At 57.5% G+C, this 16831-nt stretch overlaps 1 protein-coding gene across 1 annotated transcript; it reads right to left on the bottom strand.

Annotated features, from left to right (window-relative positions):
• Positions 1–9492: 9492 nt before the first annotated feature.
• LOC141730022 (low affinity immunoglobulin gamma Fc region receptor III-like) lies at positions 9493–13892 on the bottom strand. Its single transcript, XM_074546661.1, has 6 exons — positions 13589–13892; positions 13078–13341; positions 12379–12456; positions 12212–12295; positions 11814–11835; positions 9493–11726 (listed from the first exon to the last, which is right to left on the bottom strand). The coding sequence occupies exons 1-6, from the start codon at positions 13890–13892 to the stop codon at positions 11609–11611; spliced, it is 870 nt and encodes a 289-aa protein (XP_074402762.1). The 3' UTR covers positions 9493–11608.
• Positions 13893–16831: the final 2939 nt, after the last annotated feature.

Raw genomic sequence — 16831 nt, forward strand, 5'->3', positions numbered from 1 at the left:
ACCCTCCTGTTCTTCCTCCTGCTCCTGAGTGTCATCGAGGGCTGTCACTGGTGGCACCACCGGGGTGGGTGTCAATTGAGGGGGATAGGGAGTCCTGGAGTGAGGGGAATCCCCCACAGTGGGGGCAGAGATCAGGGATCCAGTGGGAATTGGGGTCCAGTGGGGATTTGGGTTCCCATGGGTGGTTGAAGCTGCAGAGGTCCCAGGAAGTTTCAGGGGTCCTGGGGTCCCCTCGGTCACCCCCTCCCCTTTCCCTTGCAGCCACTAGGAATTTCCAGGGCAGGTGAGTGGGGGGCTCAGGCTGGGACTCCCCTTTTCCCCTCCCCAGACACCACCCAGACCACCCCCTCCACCCCGCTCCCCCGGACCTCCTCACAGGAGGGGGCTGTGCTCAACACCCACATCATGGGCACTGAGGGGGCAGGGGGTGAGTACAGGGGGAGACCAGGACACGTCACCCACGAGTGTCACCCCCTTACCCAGGTCCCCAGAACTGGTGTCACTGTCAGGGCCCCCACAGGTGTCCCCCAGCCCTGCCCCTCCTCGAGATCCACAGGTGACCAACACGGAGCTGTCGAGAGCCCAGGAGGGACAGCAGGACCCCTGTGACTACAATGACGTGCTGTGACACTTGGGGCACTGGGGGGCATCGATTCCCTTCAGGGGTCTCTTCTTCCTCTTTACAACACCCCATGGGGCCCTTCCTTCCCCCTTCCAGTGCTGGGGGAGCACAAAACGTTTTTCCCTCTTATTGTACCCAAAATGCAGTTTTTTGGTCAAACTGTGTGAGAAACAAGGCTCACTTTTAAAATTTGTAAATGTTTAATAAGGGATAAAAGGGACAGTAAACAGCCTGCTGGGTGCTTGGCAATTGCCAGAGGCACACGGATAATTAGAACAATTCTTCATACATACATTTTCATTGTATTGGTGAAATAAATACTCAGGAGGGTACGTATAACATATTCAAACATTCTTTCCAGTTCACGTGGTCTGGGAATTCTTTTGCTTGGTTTGACCCTTGATTCATTTTCATAAAGTAAACACCAAACTGCAGATTAAATTTATATATTTTATGTCCTCACAAGGCCCCCCTGTTCTGTGGTTTGACAGTCCGAAGCGTCAGTGGTAAATTCCTCTTTGCATTCTTTCTTTTGTTTTTTTTTCACTTGCTACTTTTCAATGTGTCCTTCTCATACAGATGAGATAGTCCACCAGTACGTTACATCAACATTAGCTAGTTCACAAAATTATCTGAGTTATTCTCACCATTGTCTCTTAGTCACTTTTAGGGTAAAGAGGCTGACAATTTGTAGTCTATCAAAAGCAGTTAAAAACGAATTAAAAAATGTATTATATTAAAATAATTTGGAAAATCAATATAATAGAGAAAGTCAATGACTACATAGTTATTCATACAGGGGGAAGGTGTATGGAAGGGTTAATTTGAATTATCCTGCTCTGATTTTGTCATCAATAAATTCAATTCATATGTCTAAATCATAAGCAGTTTTACCCGTGACAGGATTTGATGAGTGATCTCTCCTGGTCCTTGTCTCAACCCAGGAACCCTTTGCTCAAATTTCTCTCCCCATCCACGTGTGGAGGGCAGTGAGAGAGCGGCTGTGGTGGGTGCGAGGCATCCGGCCACTGTCCATCCACGGCAAGGCAGGGAGGGTCCAGGTCAGGTTGTTGAGCAGATTGGTGTGGGATTTGCAGTAGTGCTGGGGCTCTCTCAGTCCCTTGGGAACAGTGACACAATGATCAATTGCTGCATTTACGGACTGGTCGCCTCATAGCTGCCCCTGCAGCAGCAGTTTCCAGTCAGCTCTGCTCTGAAAACCACCAAAGGCCCTCACAGAGCCACTGCATGGGCTCCCTTTGTGGTTTTTACTTCTTGTAGGGCTGAGCAAACCACGAACAGGCCTTTTTCCTCCACAGAATTTTCACTTCTCCATCAGCTCTAAGGCTGCCAGAATCAAAGCCAAGGGGGCAGGGGGACCCTCAGGTTCTGGCTGCCCCCTGGGGCTGGCCAGAGCAGGGCTGGGCAATGGCCATCCCTGTGCAGTGGGGCTGGGCCATGACTGGGCCCCACCCTTGGATGGCCACTGGCTTCAAGGAGCAGGAGTTTGGGAGCTCCTTCCTGCCCGGGGCTCCATTCCCCAGCTGCTCTTGCCAGCTCAGATCCTGCAGGGACGAGCAAGAATGGAGAAGTCTGGAGACCCCGAGCTGCCATGCACCAGGACAGGAGCCCCTTGTCCAGCATGTGTCCCCCCTGAGGCAGGATCCCGCCTGGACAGGAGCCCTCTGGATCAGCTCACCAGGAGAGAACACACCCCCCCATGTGAGAAATGTGTCAAACCGCCTCTTCCATCTTCTGCAAGAGAGAGAAAGTGAAAGTGTTGGGAGGTAAAAGCTGGACACCCACATCCCCCACAACCTTCTCAGCCCTCCTTGCAGACCCCTCACCCCTGCTTCCCCCACTCTGAGGTTCCCCCAAGCTGTTGCTTGCTCTTGTGCCCCCCAGGACCATCAAGGCACGAACTGGGGGCTTGTGAAATTGAGGGGTAAAATGATGGAAATGGAATAAAGAGAGGGAAAAGTCATTGGAGCCTGGGGGGCACAAACCCAAAGCAGCTCAGACCCACTGGCTCACCCTGCCACTGCCCATGCCTGGAACCCCATTCCCCTGGGAACCCCACTATTCCTTAGTTCCCACCCTCTCTGCCACCCCCATCCCGGTACTGACATTCCCCAGGAACTCCATGGATCAGGACCCCATTCCTAAGGAACCCCCTTCCGTTCATTCCATCCCTTGAAATCCTCCTAGGATCCACCATTCCTCCATCCCATGAACTCAAATCCCTCAGTCTGCCCAGCTATGGGGATGCCCATCCCCATGGCACCCCCATCGCCGGACATTTCCCCTACTCACCACCCCCATTCCCCAGTGACCCCATTCCTGCCTCCCCAAACCCACCCAGCCACCATCTCCTGGGAACCTCAGGTTCCACTGTGTCCCACCCACCCGTGTCCCCACCCTGCCCCCACCAAGGGCCACCTACGCATGAGGTCAAGACCTGACCTCGCTTCCCCACCCTGTGCCCAGCTTGTGGCCACCCTGCTCCCACAAAGGGCCACCTACACGTGGAGATGGATGTGACCTCGCTTCCTTCTCCTTCATCTGAAGACCCGCTAGCCAGGGGAGCGGTGGCCACAGCAGCGAGTGACAGCCAGTGCACATGGCTGGGGACACCGGGATGGCCGGGAAGGTGGCGCTGCTCCTGTGGGGTGAGGGCCCTGGGCATGGGCCTGACACCCCAGGGATGGGGAGGGGAGGGGGCACAGAGGGGCTGTGGGGTCCTCTGATGTCCCCAAGGCCAGCAGAGTCAGTGCATGTTACCCACAGTGGACCTTGGTGGGACTGGGGATGTAGGGTGGCTTTGGGGAAAGGAGCAGGGGGGACAGGAATTTGGGGATGGGCATGTGGGGACAGGAATGTGGGTACTGGCACCTTTGGGCTCCCGTAGCTCTGGGCATAGGAACAAGGGAACTGGGATGCAGGGACAGAGGGGGGCAAGAACAGTGAGGATGTGGCCATGGGGATGGGATCATGGGGATGGGATTGTGAGCTGGTGGGGGTGACCTGGGCCAGCATGGGCTGTGTCCGTGGTGTCCTCCTGCCTGCGATGTCCACAGTTTCCCCATGTTCTGGCTCAGCCCGAGGTGGCCTCAGTGTCCCTGTTCCCAAGGTGTCTGTGCCACACATATGTGGTGCACAGGTGGCTGTGACACAGACATGTCCCCCTGCCTCTCCAAATCTTTTGGGGACCATCCACACACACTTTCCCACAAGAACTGCTGTCCCTACAGAGACAGTTTGGGGACAGCCACCACACACTGTTTACCCTGGTGCCACCATCCCTGCAGTGCCACACCCCCACTGAGCCCTGTCCCTTGTCTCTTCCAGCCCAGGCCCTTTGTCTCTCTGGTGAGTCCTCAGGGGATGCCATGGCCCCATCCCACTATACCCAGCCCCAAACTGGCCCTGGCAGGCTCGTGTCCCCTGTCACCCACAGGTGCCCAGACCACCCAGCTCCAGGCAGTGCTGTGGGACTGGGTGACACTGACCTTCCAGGGCTCGGGGGCCACCGGTGCCACCACCTGGTACAAGGATGAGTGGCGCTGGTGGCAGGAGGGACCTGCCAACTTCACTGTCACCGAGAGTGGCACCTACAAACATGTGACAGACACGGAACCGGGCGCAGGCCCCCAGTGCAGTAGTAGATGGTGAGGGGGGATCTTAAAATATGAGGGTGGCCCCTGAGAGGTCAGGGTGGGCTCCACTCCGTGGGTGGCCTCACACCCCTCATGTGGCAAGGGCCTGTGCCCTCCACACAGGGACAACCCAGTGCACCCCAGAGCACCCCAGTGCCTCTGGATGTCCCCAGTGCTATGGGCACCCACCTCAGAACAGTCTCATCAGTGAGATGTGATCTTCCTGTCCCACAGACCCACTGGTGCTGCAGGTGCCATAGCAGGCACTGCTGGAGGGGGACACCTTAACACTGCGCTGCCGGTGCTGGCAGGATATCCATCTCACCAGGGTGCGATTTTACCGGGGGGAGAAGGATCTCAAGGGGTCCCTCAGGAGGACTGAGTTGTTCCTCTCCCCCCTGCAGCTGCACCACAGCGACCGCTACCAATGTGAGGGCTTGGTGGGGTCCTGGCAGTCACAGTCAGCAGCAGTGACAGTGACAGTTCATGGTGAGCACCCCCACAGCTGGAACTCCAATCTCCTGACACCCCCAAAAGCCACTTCTCAGTGCACTCAGAGTCACAGTCCTCACCTCCCCTCTCCTTCCTAGAGCTCTTCTCAGTGCCAGTGCTGGAGGGTCCCTCTGAGCCCACCGAGGGGTCCCCCCTGACTCTCAGCTGCCTCAGCACCCCCAGCCCCCTGTGGCCCCAAGCCCCCCTCCTGCACGTGTTCTACCAGGACAGGCAGGTGGTGGGGAGTCCACAGGGGTCCCTGCAGCTGCTGGTGCCCGCCGTGGGGGTCTCCCACTCAGGGAATTACAGCTGCCCGGTGCGCTCCGAGGGTGGGGCCATGTGGAAGAGCAGTGCCCGGCTCCACGTCACGGTGCACAGTGAGTGCTGGGATGGGCACGGGGAGCCCCCACAGATGCCTCGGGTCCCCCCGCACTTCTTGGCATCACCCAGCCCTCCCTGACGCCTGCTCTGGGGTATCCAACCTTTCCCAGATCCCTCCCTGGCTCCCACCATCCCTTCTCGGGTCCCTCACCAGGTCGCCCAGCCCCTACATGGGTACCCCCATCCTCCCCTGGCGCATTTTCTGTGTCTTGCCATCACTGCCCCAGGTCCCTCTCAAGGTCCCCTCATTCTTGGCTCATGTTTCCCTCCATCTCATATTGGGTCCTCTCACCCCTGTCTGGGTCCCTTCACTCCTCTCTGAGATATTCGCAAACTCCCCAGGTCACACCATCCCCCTTCCTTGGGTCCCCTACCCTTCCTGGTGTTTCCCACCTCCCTCTCCAGGTGTTCCCTCCCTTAACCTCCCCATCACCCCTCGGGGTTCTTTTCTAAGACCCACCACCCCAGTCTCTCCCTCACGGGGGTCCTCCTGCCCCTCCCTGTACCCCCTGTGTCCCTGATTGTCGCCTGATGTCCCCCTCTCCAGGAGGGGTCCCAGCCACAGGGGTGTCCCTGTGAGTGCAGCCCCCCGGGGGACAAGTGGCACTCAGGGACCGACAGGTGCTGAGCTGCACAATGGCTGTGGGGACAGGTCCCCTGCCCTTCTCCTGGTACTGGGATGTTTTGGGGGCACTGTCAGGCACCGGCCCCCACCTGGAGTTGCACCAGGCTGGGGACAATGACAGCAGCCAGTACCAGTGCTGGGTCAGTGATGGCGACAGCGTGACTGTGAGTGATCCCCTGAATGTCACCGTCCTGGGTGAGCGGGACCCTCAGGATGCGGGTGAGCTCACCCACAGCATCCCCATCGCACCTCACCATGTGCAAGCCCTGTCTGTGTCCCCACAGTGCCTGTGGCCAATGCCACCATCACCCTCAGTCCCCTGTCACACCAGGTGCATGCAGGTGACAACATGACCCTGTGCTACTCAGGGTAGGTGGGCTCACCCCCTGTCACCTTCACCTGGCTGCACAATGGGCAGGAGGTGGCCCGGGGTCCCCTCCTGGGTCTCAGGGACATCAGTGTGAGAAATTCGGGCATCTACCAGTGCGTGGCCACCAACCAGCTGGGACAGGATGGGCACCTCATGTTCTGGGCACTCAGCCTTGAGCTGGCCCTGGAGGTGACACTTTGCTCACCCTGGGTCACAGGTGGGGTCACCAGGGAGTGCAGGACTCCTGGGGGATGAGTGATCCTGATGTGTCCCACTCTTTTTCTTGCAGTGGCCGCAGGGGTCGGTGGAGCCCTTTTGTTCCTGCTCCTGCTCATGGGTGTCATTGTGGCCTGGCACCAGTGGCACCGTGTGGGTGGGTGACAATGAGGGATGGGGGATCCCAGGGAGCTGTAGAGGTTCAGAGAAATGGGGAACCATAGGGAATGACCCAAAGACCTTCAATTGTGATTTGGCTGGAAGCCCTGCAGAATTTGGTGAGTAGCTGGAGGGTCCTGAAGGGATATTGGGGGTTCTTTCAGTGGCCCTGTGAGTGTTTGGAGGGTCTCTGTCCCTGCTGGGCTTTGGGTTCTTGTTTGGGGCCACTGGGGAAGCTAACAAATTCTGAGGTGATTCAGGGATGCTTAGGGGTTCTGTGAGAAATTGAGGGTCTCATCGGGGTTCAGGAATCCTGAGAGGGATCAGGGCCCTGGGACCCCACAGTCAACCCTCCCCTCTTTCCTTTGCAGCTGTCAGGAAGAACCTGGAAAGGTGAGTAGGGAGCTCAAGCCACATTCTCCCCTTTTACCCCAACCCTCAAGACCTCTCATTCCCTCCCCCACATCCCCTTTATTCCCTCAGGGCCCCCCCGGATCACTCGGCCCCCCAAGAAGAGATGAAGGTGCTGTACACCAATGTCACAATGTAAGAAAGACATAAAGCCATTAGAGAGTGTCCAAATGAGGGCACGAGGATGGTGAAGGGCCTTGAGGGGAAGCCGTGTGAGGAGCAGCTGAGGGCACTTGGTCTGTTCGGCTGGAGGAGGCTGAGGGCAGACATGGCAGTCACAGCCAAGAGGGCAGGGGGTGAGTACAGAGGGGAAAAAATGCAGAGGGACACGTCACCCACGAGTGACACCCCACCCAGATCCCACAGCCTGTCTCTCTGGCAGCGTCCCCCCGTGTCACCACCCTCCAGCATCCCCAGGTGACCTATGCAGAGCTGCAGGGCCCAAGGATCAACTGCAGGAACCTGGTGACATCTATGGGAATGTGCTGTGACACTGGGGCGAACTAGGGGACACTGGGGGTCCCCACCGATGGGCACCCACTCTTGTATGTGCTGCTGCTAAGAACTCTCCGTCCCCATAGAGGCACAAAGATCCCAAAGGGCTGAGAGAAGAAACAGCAACGAGAGAGAATAAAACCAACAGTAACAGCAACAAGGTCCAGAGTCCAAAGGGTCACAAAAGGAACGATTTCCTGCAAAAGACAGAACAAAGAAGAAACTGCAGACATTTCCTCCACACATTTCCTCCATCAGATGAACCTCGGAGGGTCCTGGACCTTCTGGCCTCTGATGGCCAAAGAGGCCTTCAGGAGACTCTGGATTCTCTTCTCCCCTGTCCCAAACTCCTCCTCTGCTGAGTTCCCAACACAAGGATGTCACAAAGGCCCTCTGGTGGTACAGGAGCTTCTCTCTTTTCCAGGCATGTCGAGATCAGGCCATGGCACAGGGTGGGGTGTCAGAGACAGGAAAATTTGATGTCTGGAGAAATTGTGGAACACCTGTGAGGGACAGGAGTGGGTCAGGCCTTGCTTTTGCTGAGACAGGGCCCCGTCTGTCCATCAGTCTGTCAGCCATGGCACACTGGGGACAGTGTGATGCTCTGCCAAAGCCAGCTCCTGAGTGGTCGTGTGAGCAGAAGTACCACCTGGGGAGAGGGCCCTTGGTGTCCCAGCTGGCTTAAAAGACAGAGCATGAGCTGGCCAAGTGCCTGACCCTGTCTCCTCTGGGAGTGTCTGTCCCATCCACGCTGGAACCCAGAAGTTGGCAATTCATTTAAATGAGAAATATCTGCCAAGGAAAGTGGGAACTGTCCTGGAATGTAAAGAGGACACATGCCTAAAAGGTTTCTTAATTTGAAAAATGATAGGGCCAAAAGGCAAAATGTAAGAAAAGGAATACCAGCTCTTTCCTGGGAAATTTATAAAGCAGAACAGAACAAACAACACAAAATTTCCCTCCCACTCAGCGCTGTTGGTTTTTGTGGCAGTCCCAACCATGGCCAGCAAGGGGCGCTCCAGGGAGCACTGCAAGGAACACTGCCGGCCAGCAGGGGGCGCCCCGGTCCAGCTCCATCCCCTCAGGGGCCATGGCGGCCTCGGACAGGAGGGAGGAGGGGAAATCACTCCTTTTGCAAACTCAGGGCCACCAATCAATCCCGGCACCACCACTGGCAGCAGGCAGAAGGTGCCAAGGCAGCAGGTTGGATCCCAGTGCCCACAGGCTGAGTAGCAGTTTCCCGGAGCCACGCACACACACTGTGCATCACTCGCGTCTGCTCTCCGTGCTCCCAAATGGAAGGAAGGCAGCGCCTGACCACAGGCAGGTCTCAGGTACACAAAAAACCCCTGTGGTGGCTTCACACCACAAATCCTGCAAACCCTCAGCCTTTCCCTCAGGTTACGAGGGCAGGGATGGACCATCTTTGGGGGCATCTGGAATCCACACAGAATCACTCCCCAGACCTCCGCCACGGCCGGGGCCAGAGCCCCTGTGTGATATTTCCAAACATTTCCCTCTTTTTTGATGACCACAGCCTGAGCCCAAACATTCCTTCCATGAGGTTCCAGAAGGCTGCAGGTTTTGTTCAAGAAGGAGGGTCCAGGTGAGCTTGTTGAGCAGATTGTTGTGGGACGTGCAGTAGTGCTGGAGCTCTCTCAGTCCCTTACAAAGAGGAACAGATGATCAATTGTTGCATTTCTGGACTGGGTCACCCACAGCCACCCCTGCAGGGGGTGGTTTCCAGCCAGCCCTGCTCTGAAAACCACCAAAGGCCCTCACTGAGACACTGCTTGGGCTCCATTTGGGTTTTGAGCCTCTTGCAGAGCTGAGAAAACCACAGGCAGGCCTTTTTCCACCCACAGAATTCTCACCTCTGCAGCAGCTCTAAATCTGCCAGAATCAAAGCCAAGGGGGCAGGGGGGACCCTGAGGTGCTGGCTGCCCCCTGGGGCTGGGCAGAGCAGGGCTGGGCAATGGCCATCCCTGTGCAGTGGGGCTGGGCCATGGCTGGGCCCCACCCTTGGATGGCCACCACAACAACATCAGCCACTCCACCATCCACATCACTGTCACAGCAGTAACATCACAATATTTAATCAACAATATAATCAATAATGTAATATCAATTCATATAATATCCAGCGAAAGTCAACTTCCATTAACTTGTTTCTCACAATACATATTAGTAAAGAATTTTTATTCCTGTTCCCACATCTTTGCCTTAAAGCTCTGTAATTTCTAAGTAATAATATTTCAGAGAGATTGGGGTTGTATTTTCCATTGCAAGGGAGGTTCCCACCTTGTTCAGCTTCCTTGATTGAGCTAAACAAAGAAACATCATTTCTGCCTAGTTTAACCAAAGAGCTGCATTTTTGTCCCAGGAGCAGGGAACCCAGTCCTGTGCCCCCTTGGAACTGGGATGGGCACCAGTAAGCCACTTTAGTGGGTGCACACTTAGGGGGATTGCAGAGCCACTAAGCACCTGGGGGTTAAGAGGAAAAAATCTGATTTGGATTTATGCCTTAACATATGCTACACATAAGGTGAAAAACTACTCTGTGGGTTGTACATGTTCTGGGAAACCTGTCCCCAGTGAGGCTTCTCACATCACAGAATGAGGGGAGAGAAAGCTTCAGTGATTGGGCTGTGAGTGACCCCCACTGGCTGGTGGGACAGATGCCTGGGAAAAATGTCTGGGAAAAAATGTCCGGGAAATAAGCCTGTGGGAGGAGCCTTTGCAAAGAAAAGCAGCAAGCTGTGACACAACAGGAGCGTTTTGCTTTGAGTTTCTTGGAGGATCAGGGTCTTGCTCAGAGGGTCAGTTTGGCCCTCCTTCCCTGTGGGATTCACATTCTCTGAACCTGGGACAAGCAGTGGGAAAAGCAAAAAACAATCCAAACAATTCTCATCTCATTTTCTGCTCCTGTGTTTTTCACAAATGGAATGCATTGTGGGAGACTGTTTACCTGAAGGGAATTGGTAATTGGGATTCTGTTGTGAGTGTTTTGATTCACTGACCAATTGAATCCGGGGGTGGGGGGGGACGGACAGTAAGCTGACTGTCATGAGATTGTGTTCAGTGGAGTGCAGTTGAGTGCTTGGCAGATTCAGTTTAGATGTAATGGAATATAATATAGAATAATATAGTAAAATAAAGTACTTAATAAGCCTTCTGATAAGATGGAGTCATATGCATCATTCCTGCTGGACATCGGGTAAAAATATCATTGACACTCCCCTCCCTTGCCTTTTCGACCGGTGGTCCTTCTTCCCTGTCAGCACCCGTTCTTCCCTGCTTCACTGCTTCCCGGAGGCAGCTCATTCCTGCTCATCCTGGACATTCCTTCATTGCTTTCCTCGATGGAGCGGATGCTGCCTGCACCCACCCGCCGCCTCTGTCACGTTTCCCGTGCTGCCCACAGCACCGAGCCTGCTGCACCTGCCCCCGCAGCCCCAGCCCACAGCAGCCAGCCCAGAGCCTCCAGTGCTGCAGCACCAGCCGGCAGCCAGCCCGCAGCAGCCACCCTGCAGCCATCGCTCGCCCCTGCCAGAGACACGCAGGTGCCGTCCTTGGAAATCACGCCCAGCCACTCACAAAAGCCATGTGGGCTCACCCTGGCTTGCAGCACACACACTCCATCTGCAGAGCTGATGCCCACAGAGTGCCTGGGCTCCTTGCGGTAACGCTGTCCCTGTCTTCTGTTTCTCTCTCTGTCCTTTTCCTTTTCTATTCCCTTCCCTCCTCCTTCAGTATGAACGCTTACCCTCCTTTACCAATAAACAGTTCTCAGATATAATATTGCCACTTTTGTATTTCATTTTCATATGAGAAACCTTTCAGCAAGAATCCTCCCTGACTCCCCCTTTTACAGCAGGATGGGACAGGGGTGGTGAGAGGAGGGATGGGGAAGCCCTGGGTGTACTGCAAGCACTGTGGGGAGAGAATGGGGCAGTCCCTGAGGGTACTTGGGCACTTGGATGGGGCTGGGGAGCCCCTGCAGGTACCAGCAAAGGGATGGGGGAGCCCTTGGGGGTACTGGGAAAGGAAATGGGGAGCACAGGATGCCCTGTGTAGCCTCTGACTGACTCATGGCCACATCCCTTGGAAGGATGGGCAACCACAGGAGGTGTGGAGGGAGCACCCCCAGTGTCACCCAGTGCCTCCCGCTTCCCAGAGCATCACAGCTTTTGGTGTAGATTGTCATAGATGTCGCTGGGTTCCCATGGCTGCCTTTGCAGCTCCATGTACGTCGCCTGAGGATCCTCCACTGGGAGTGCCATGGGGTCTGGGGGGGCCCTGTGGGAATAAGGGGGTGTGTGGAAGGGGATGGGAGGTGCTGGGGGTTTGGGTAAAAGGTGTCTTCGGGCTGGAGGCTGCACTCACCTTTCCTGGTGCTTCCTGGCATCTGCAAAGAAAACTGGAGGGATGACTTTGGAGACCCAGGGGCTCCCATTCACCCTTGGGAATGCTGAACCACCACCAGATACACAATTCTCCCCAGGCCCCTGAGTATCCCTGATGCCCCCCCAGTATCACTGACCCACCACACTTGCACCAACACCCTGAGCCCCCAGAGCCCCGAGCCTGGCAGTGGGGGAGACCCCTGATAGGACCCCCAACATCCCTGCAGGACCCTCGAACAGCTCCCCAGGGCTCTGAGCTATGGTCACTGGGGGCTCAGCTCCTCCCAAGCCAGGGGCTGTGGGTGCAGCCCTATGGCCTCCCTCTCTGGGGGCCTTCCCAGTGATCCCCAGGAGCCCTGTGCCCCCACTGTCACCTACCCAGGCGGTGCCACTGGTACCAGGCCACAATGATACCCACAAGCAGGAGGAGGAACAAAATGGCCCCACTGACCCCTGCAGCCACTGCAAGAAACAGAGGTGGACACATCAGGGTCACCTATGACCCCAGGGGTCCTGCACTCCCTGGTGACACTGTGTGACCCCACCTGTGTTCCTCTGTGTCTCTGTGTCTCGCGGTGTCAGCTCCAGGACACGGGGTGTGATGGTGGCAATGTCCACGGGCACTGCGGGGACACAGACAGGGCTGAGGCCACAGCAAGGGGCTGGCAGCCGGTGTGAGGGGATAGGGATGGGGGGGATGGGTGTGGTGGGGGGATGAAAGGGATGGGGTCACACCAGGAAGGGGTGAGGGGACACTGGGCAAAGGCGGGGTGACCCAACAATATTTCTGGGGGACATGGAGGTCCCCAACCATGGCACTCGAAGAGGCTGTGGGGGCTCCCCGTGCCCATCCCCGCACTCACTGTGTACAATGACACGGAGCCAGATGCTGCTTTTCTGCAGAGCCCCCCCCCCTCAGAGCACACCTGGCAGCTGCAATTCCCCGAGTGGGAGACCCCCACGGCGGGCACCAGCAGCTGCAGGGACCCCTGTGGACTCCCCACCACCTGCCTGTCCTGGTAGAACACGTGCAGGAGGGGGGCTCGGGGCCGCAGGGGGCTGGGGGTGCTGAGGCAGCTGAGAGTCAGGGGGGACCCCTCGGTGGGCTCAGAGGGACCCTCCAGCACTGGCACCAAGAAGAGCTCTGGGAAGGAGAGGGGAGGTGAGGACTGTGGCTCTGAGTCTGCTGGGAGGTGTCTTTGGGGGTGTCAGGAGATTGGAGTTCCAGCTGTGGGGGTGCTCACCATGCACTGTCACTGTCACCGGTGCTGAGAGCATCCACGGTGCCACCTTGGAGTCCACCTGGCCCCCACAGCAGTAGCGGCCACTGTGGTTCAGCTGCAGAGGCGACAGGGACAGCTTGGTCCCAGTGAGGGACCTCCCCACCTCCTTGTCCTCATGGTAGAATCGCACCTCAGTGACCGACATGTCCCGCCAGCACCGGCAGCGCAGTGTCATCGTGTCCCCCTCCAGCAGCTCCCACGCCGGCACCTGCAGCACCAAGCGAGCTTTGGGAGAGAGGGGTCCTGTGACACCGGAATATCCCCTTTTGATGGGGATCCCTCCATTGGGTCTCACCCAGCGCACCAGGGATCCCCAATTCCAGCATGGTTTCCCCCACACTGGATGCTCTGGGATGTCCCCAGAGCAGGGGACAGGCTCTGGTCACACAGGAGGTGACCCATGGAGTGGGGCCCACCCAGAGCCCTCAGGGTCCCCACAGTGCCAGGCTGGAGACACCCAAACCCCCCTCACCATTTAAGACTCTCATGGGGGGGCTGAGCCCGGTGCCAGGTCTGTCACACGTGTAGATGCCACTCACGGTGACAGTGAAGTTGGCAGGTCCCTCCTGCCACCAATGCTGCCCATCCTGGTACCAGGTGGTGGCACCGGCGGTCCCCGAGCCCTGGCAGGTCAGTGTCACCTGGTCCCACAGCACTGCCGGCCTCCAGGGAGGATCCACCAGGAGCTGGGTGGTCTGGGCACCTGTTGGTGACAGGGGGCACCAGGCTGCCAGGGCCAGTGTGGGGCTGGGGAGAGCAAGGTGGAGCAATGGCATCCCCTGAGGACTCACCAGTGAGGCCGAGGGTCTGGGCTGGAAGGGAGAAGGGACAGGGCTCAGTGGAGGTGTGACTGAATGGACAGCACCACCCGGGGTATGAGGTGAGGTGTCTGTCCTCAAACTGTCCCCATGGGAACACTGGTGTGGCATGGACATCCCGAGCACAGAGACATCTTGGTCATCATGGGTTGACGCAGGAAATGGCAACACTGTGGACACCCCATGTTTGCACAGGTCACCTCCACCAGCCCTACAGCGCCTGTCCCCACGGCCACAAGCCATGGCCCTGTGCCCATGATCCCAGTGAGATGGCACCTGTCCCTATGGCCCATCCACATGGTGTGTGACCCTTGTCCCTGTCTCTACATCCCTGATTCCCTATCCCCCTCCCCACAGCTGCCCCAGCCCCAGAGTTCCTTTTGCCACATCCTTTTCCCCACATCTCCATCCCCCTGTTTCTGTCCCCACATCCCAGTTCCCCTGTTCCTGTCCTCATGGCCTCCCCACAACTCTGGTCACACTGGCTCCATGCCCTGCTGGCATTGGGGACCCCAGGGGACACTGCAACCCCCCTATGCCCCCTCCCCACTGGTCTCTGCCTAACTGGGGTCAATCCTCAGGGTGTCAGTCCCATGCATGGGGAACTCACCCCACAGGAGCAGTGCCAACATCCCGGCCATCCCGGTGTCTCCAGCCATGTGGACAGACTGTCACTCGCTGCCAGGGTGGCTGTCCCCTGGGTGGTGGCTCTATGGCCAAAGGGAAAAAAAGCGAGGTCAGGTCTCATCCTCATGCGTAGGTGGCACCTGGTGGGGGCAGGGTGGCCACAAGCTGGGGACAGGCTGTGGGAGGGTGGGGACAGGATGGGGACAAGGCTGAGTGGCAGAAGTTGGGACATGGGGTTCCCAGGAGTGAGTGGCACAGGGAGTTTGGAGAGCCAGGGACAGGTCCCAGGGGAATGGGGGTCCTAGGGAGGATGAGTCACCAGGGATGGAGGTGCCATGGGAATGAGGGTACCCAGGGCTGGGGGAACTAAGGGATGGGAGTCCCAGAACAATGACGGCTCCAGGGATTTGGGGTCAGGGGATGGTTGTCATAGGTATGAGGGTACCAGGGTAATGGAGCATCTCGTGGGCATGAGGGGTCCTGGGAGAATCAAGGTTCTGGGAGAAGGAGGATTTCAGGGGATGGAATAAATGGGAGAGAGTTCCTTGGGAATGGGATGCTGGGCCATGGAGATCCTGGGAATGTGAGTACTGGGTTGGGGTCTCCAGGAAAGGGGGACAAAAGGAATGGGGGTCCCATGGTTGGGTTCCCAGGGGAGTGGGGGTGCCAGGGATGGGAAGTGGCTTGGTGGGTCCATGGGTTGCAATCTCTTCCCTGAGTGCCTCAGATTTTGGAGTGACCCACAGCCCAGCACAGCTCCCAAAGTGACCCCCCTGATGGCCTGGGGGTCACCCCAGGGAGATTCTGAGGTACTCTAGTCCCTGTGCCCCCTGCTCCCAGGAGCTTTTTCCACTCTTCTTTTCCATTTCCTCCCTTTGATCCCTCAATTTCACAATGCCCCAGTTTGTTCCTTGAAGGTTCTGGGAAACAACTGAGCAGGGAACGAGTTGGGTGAACCTCAGGGTGGGGAAAGCAGGGCTGAGGGGTCTGCAGGGAGGGCTGGGGAGGCTGTGGGGGATGGGGATGTCTGGCTCTGCCCCCCTACGCCTTTCACTTTCTCTTCTGCAGCAGAAGGAAGAGGCCGTTTGTGCTCAGTGTCACACAAGGGAGGGGATGGAGGGGGGAGGTGTTCTGTCCTGTGGGGATCCTGTCCCAGGGGGGACACATGATGGATAAGGGGGGTGCTGTCCTGGCGCATGGCAGCTCCAGAGGGGTCCAGATTTCTCTGTTCTTGCTCATCCCCTGCAGGATCTGAGCCAGCAAGAGCAGCTGGGGAATGGAGAGCCAGCCAGGAAGGGGCTCCCAAACTCCTGCTCCTTGAAGCCAGTGGCCATCCAAGGGTGGGGCCCAGCCATGGCCCAGCCCCACTGCACAGGGATGGCCATTGCCCAGCCCTTCTCTGGCCAGCCCCAGGTGGCAGCCAGCACCTGAGGGTCTCCCCTGCCCCCTTGGCTTTGATTCTGGCAGCTTTAGAGCTGCTGCAGAGGTGAGAATTCTGTGGGTGGAAAAAGGCCTGGCTGTGGTTTGCTCAGCCCTGCAAGAAGCACAAAACCCAAACGGAGCTCAAGCAGTGGCTCTGTGAGGGCTTTTGATGGTTTTCAGATCAGGGCTGGCTGGAAATCGCCTCCTGCAGGGGCAGATGTGGGGGAACCAGTTCGGAGATGCGGCCATTGATCATTTAATCCCTGTCTCCAAGGGACTGAGACAGCCCCATAACTACTACAAATGCCACAACAATCTGTTCAAAAACCTGACTAGGTCCTCCTTGAACAAAACCTGCAGCCCAATGGAACCACATGAAAAGAAAGTTTGGGTTCTGGAATCGGCTGCCAAACAAGAGGGAAATGTATGGAAATATTGAGCAGTGGCTGTGCCCTGTAGCTGTGGTGGGGCTGTGGGGAGTGACCCTGTCTGGATTCCAGGTGTTCCCAAAGCTCCTCCTTCCCTTCCCTCCTCACCTGCACAGGGCACAGGGAATAGACGGGGCTCTGCCCCACACCAGCTGCACACCTTCCAGGGTACCCCTCCACTTCCCGGAGCTGTTCCCGACACATCGCGACAGTGGCTTCGGACACGCTGCCACAGTCGGTTCAGACACCCCGTGACCGTCCCGGCACTCGCAGCGTGATGGCAGCTGGGCCCTTCCCGGTGCTCCCGGACCACCATTGCAGTCCCTCCTTTCTGCAGACCCCACCGCAGGGTCTCTGCTCCCCCTGTCCCAGGGTCTCCCCTCCGCCGTTTCGCTCCCTCCACGCTCGGGGCTCCCCAGT

The sequence above is a fragment of the Zonotrichia albicollis genome, chromosome 9 (assembly GCF_047830755.1).
Source record: "Zonotrichia albicollis isolate bZonAlb1 chromosome 9, bZonAlb1.hap1, whole genome shotgun sequence".
NCBI lineage: Eukaryota > Metazoa > Chordata > Aves > Passeriformes > Passerellidae > Zonotrichia > Zonotrichia albicollis.

Bases quoted from the DNA above. Each gene is read 5' to 3' on its own strand.
- LOC141730022 (XM_074546661.1), bottom strand. From the start codon at position 13,892: ATGCCATTGCTCCACCTTGCTCTCCCCAGCCCCACACTGGCCCTGGCA. The intron at 12,296-12,378 runs GTGGGGTCACAC...TGTTTCTTGCAG, and splicing joins AGAGACACAGAGGAACACAG to TGGCTGCAGGGGTCAGTGGG. The intron at 11,727-11,813 runs GTGAGTGCAGCC...TTATTCCCACAG, and splicing joins GCCAGGAAGCACCAGGAAAG to GGCCCCCCCAGACCCCATGG.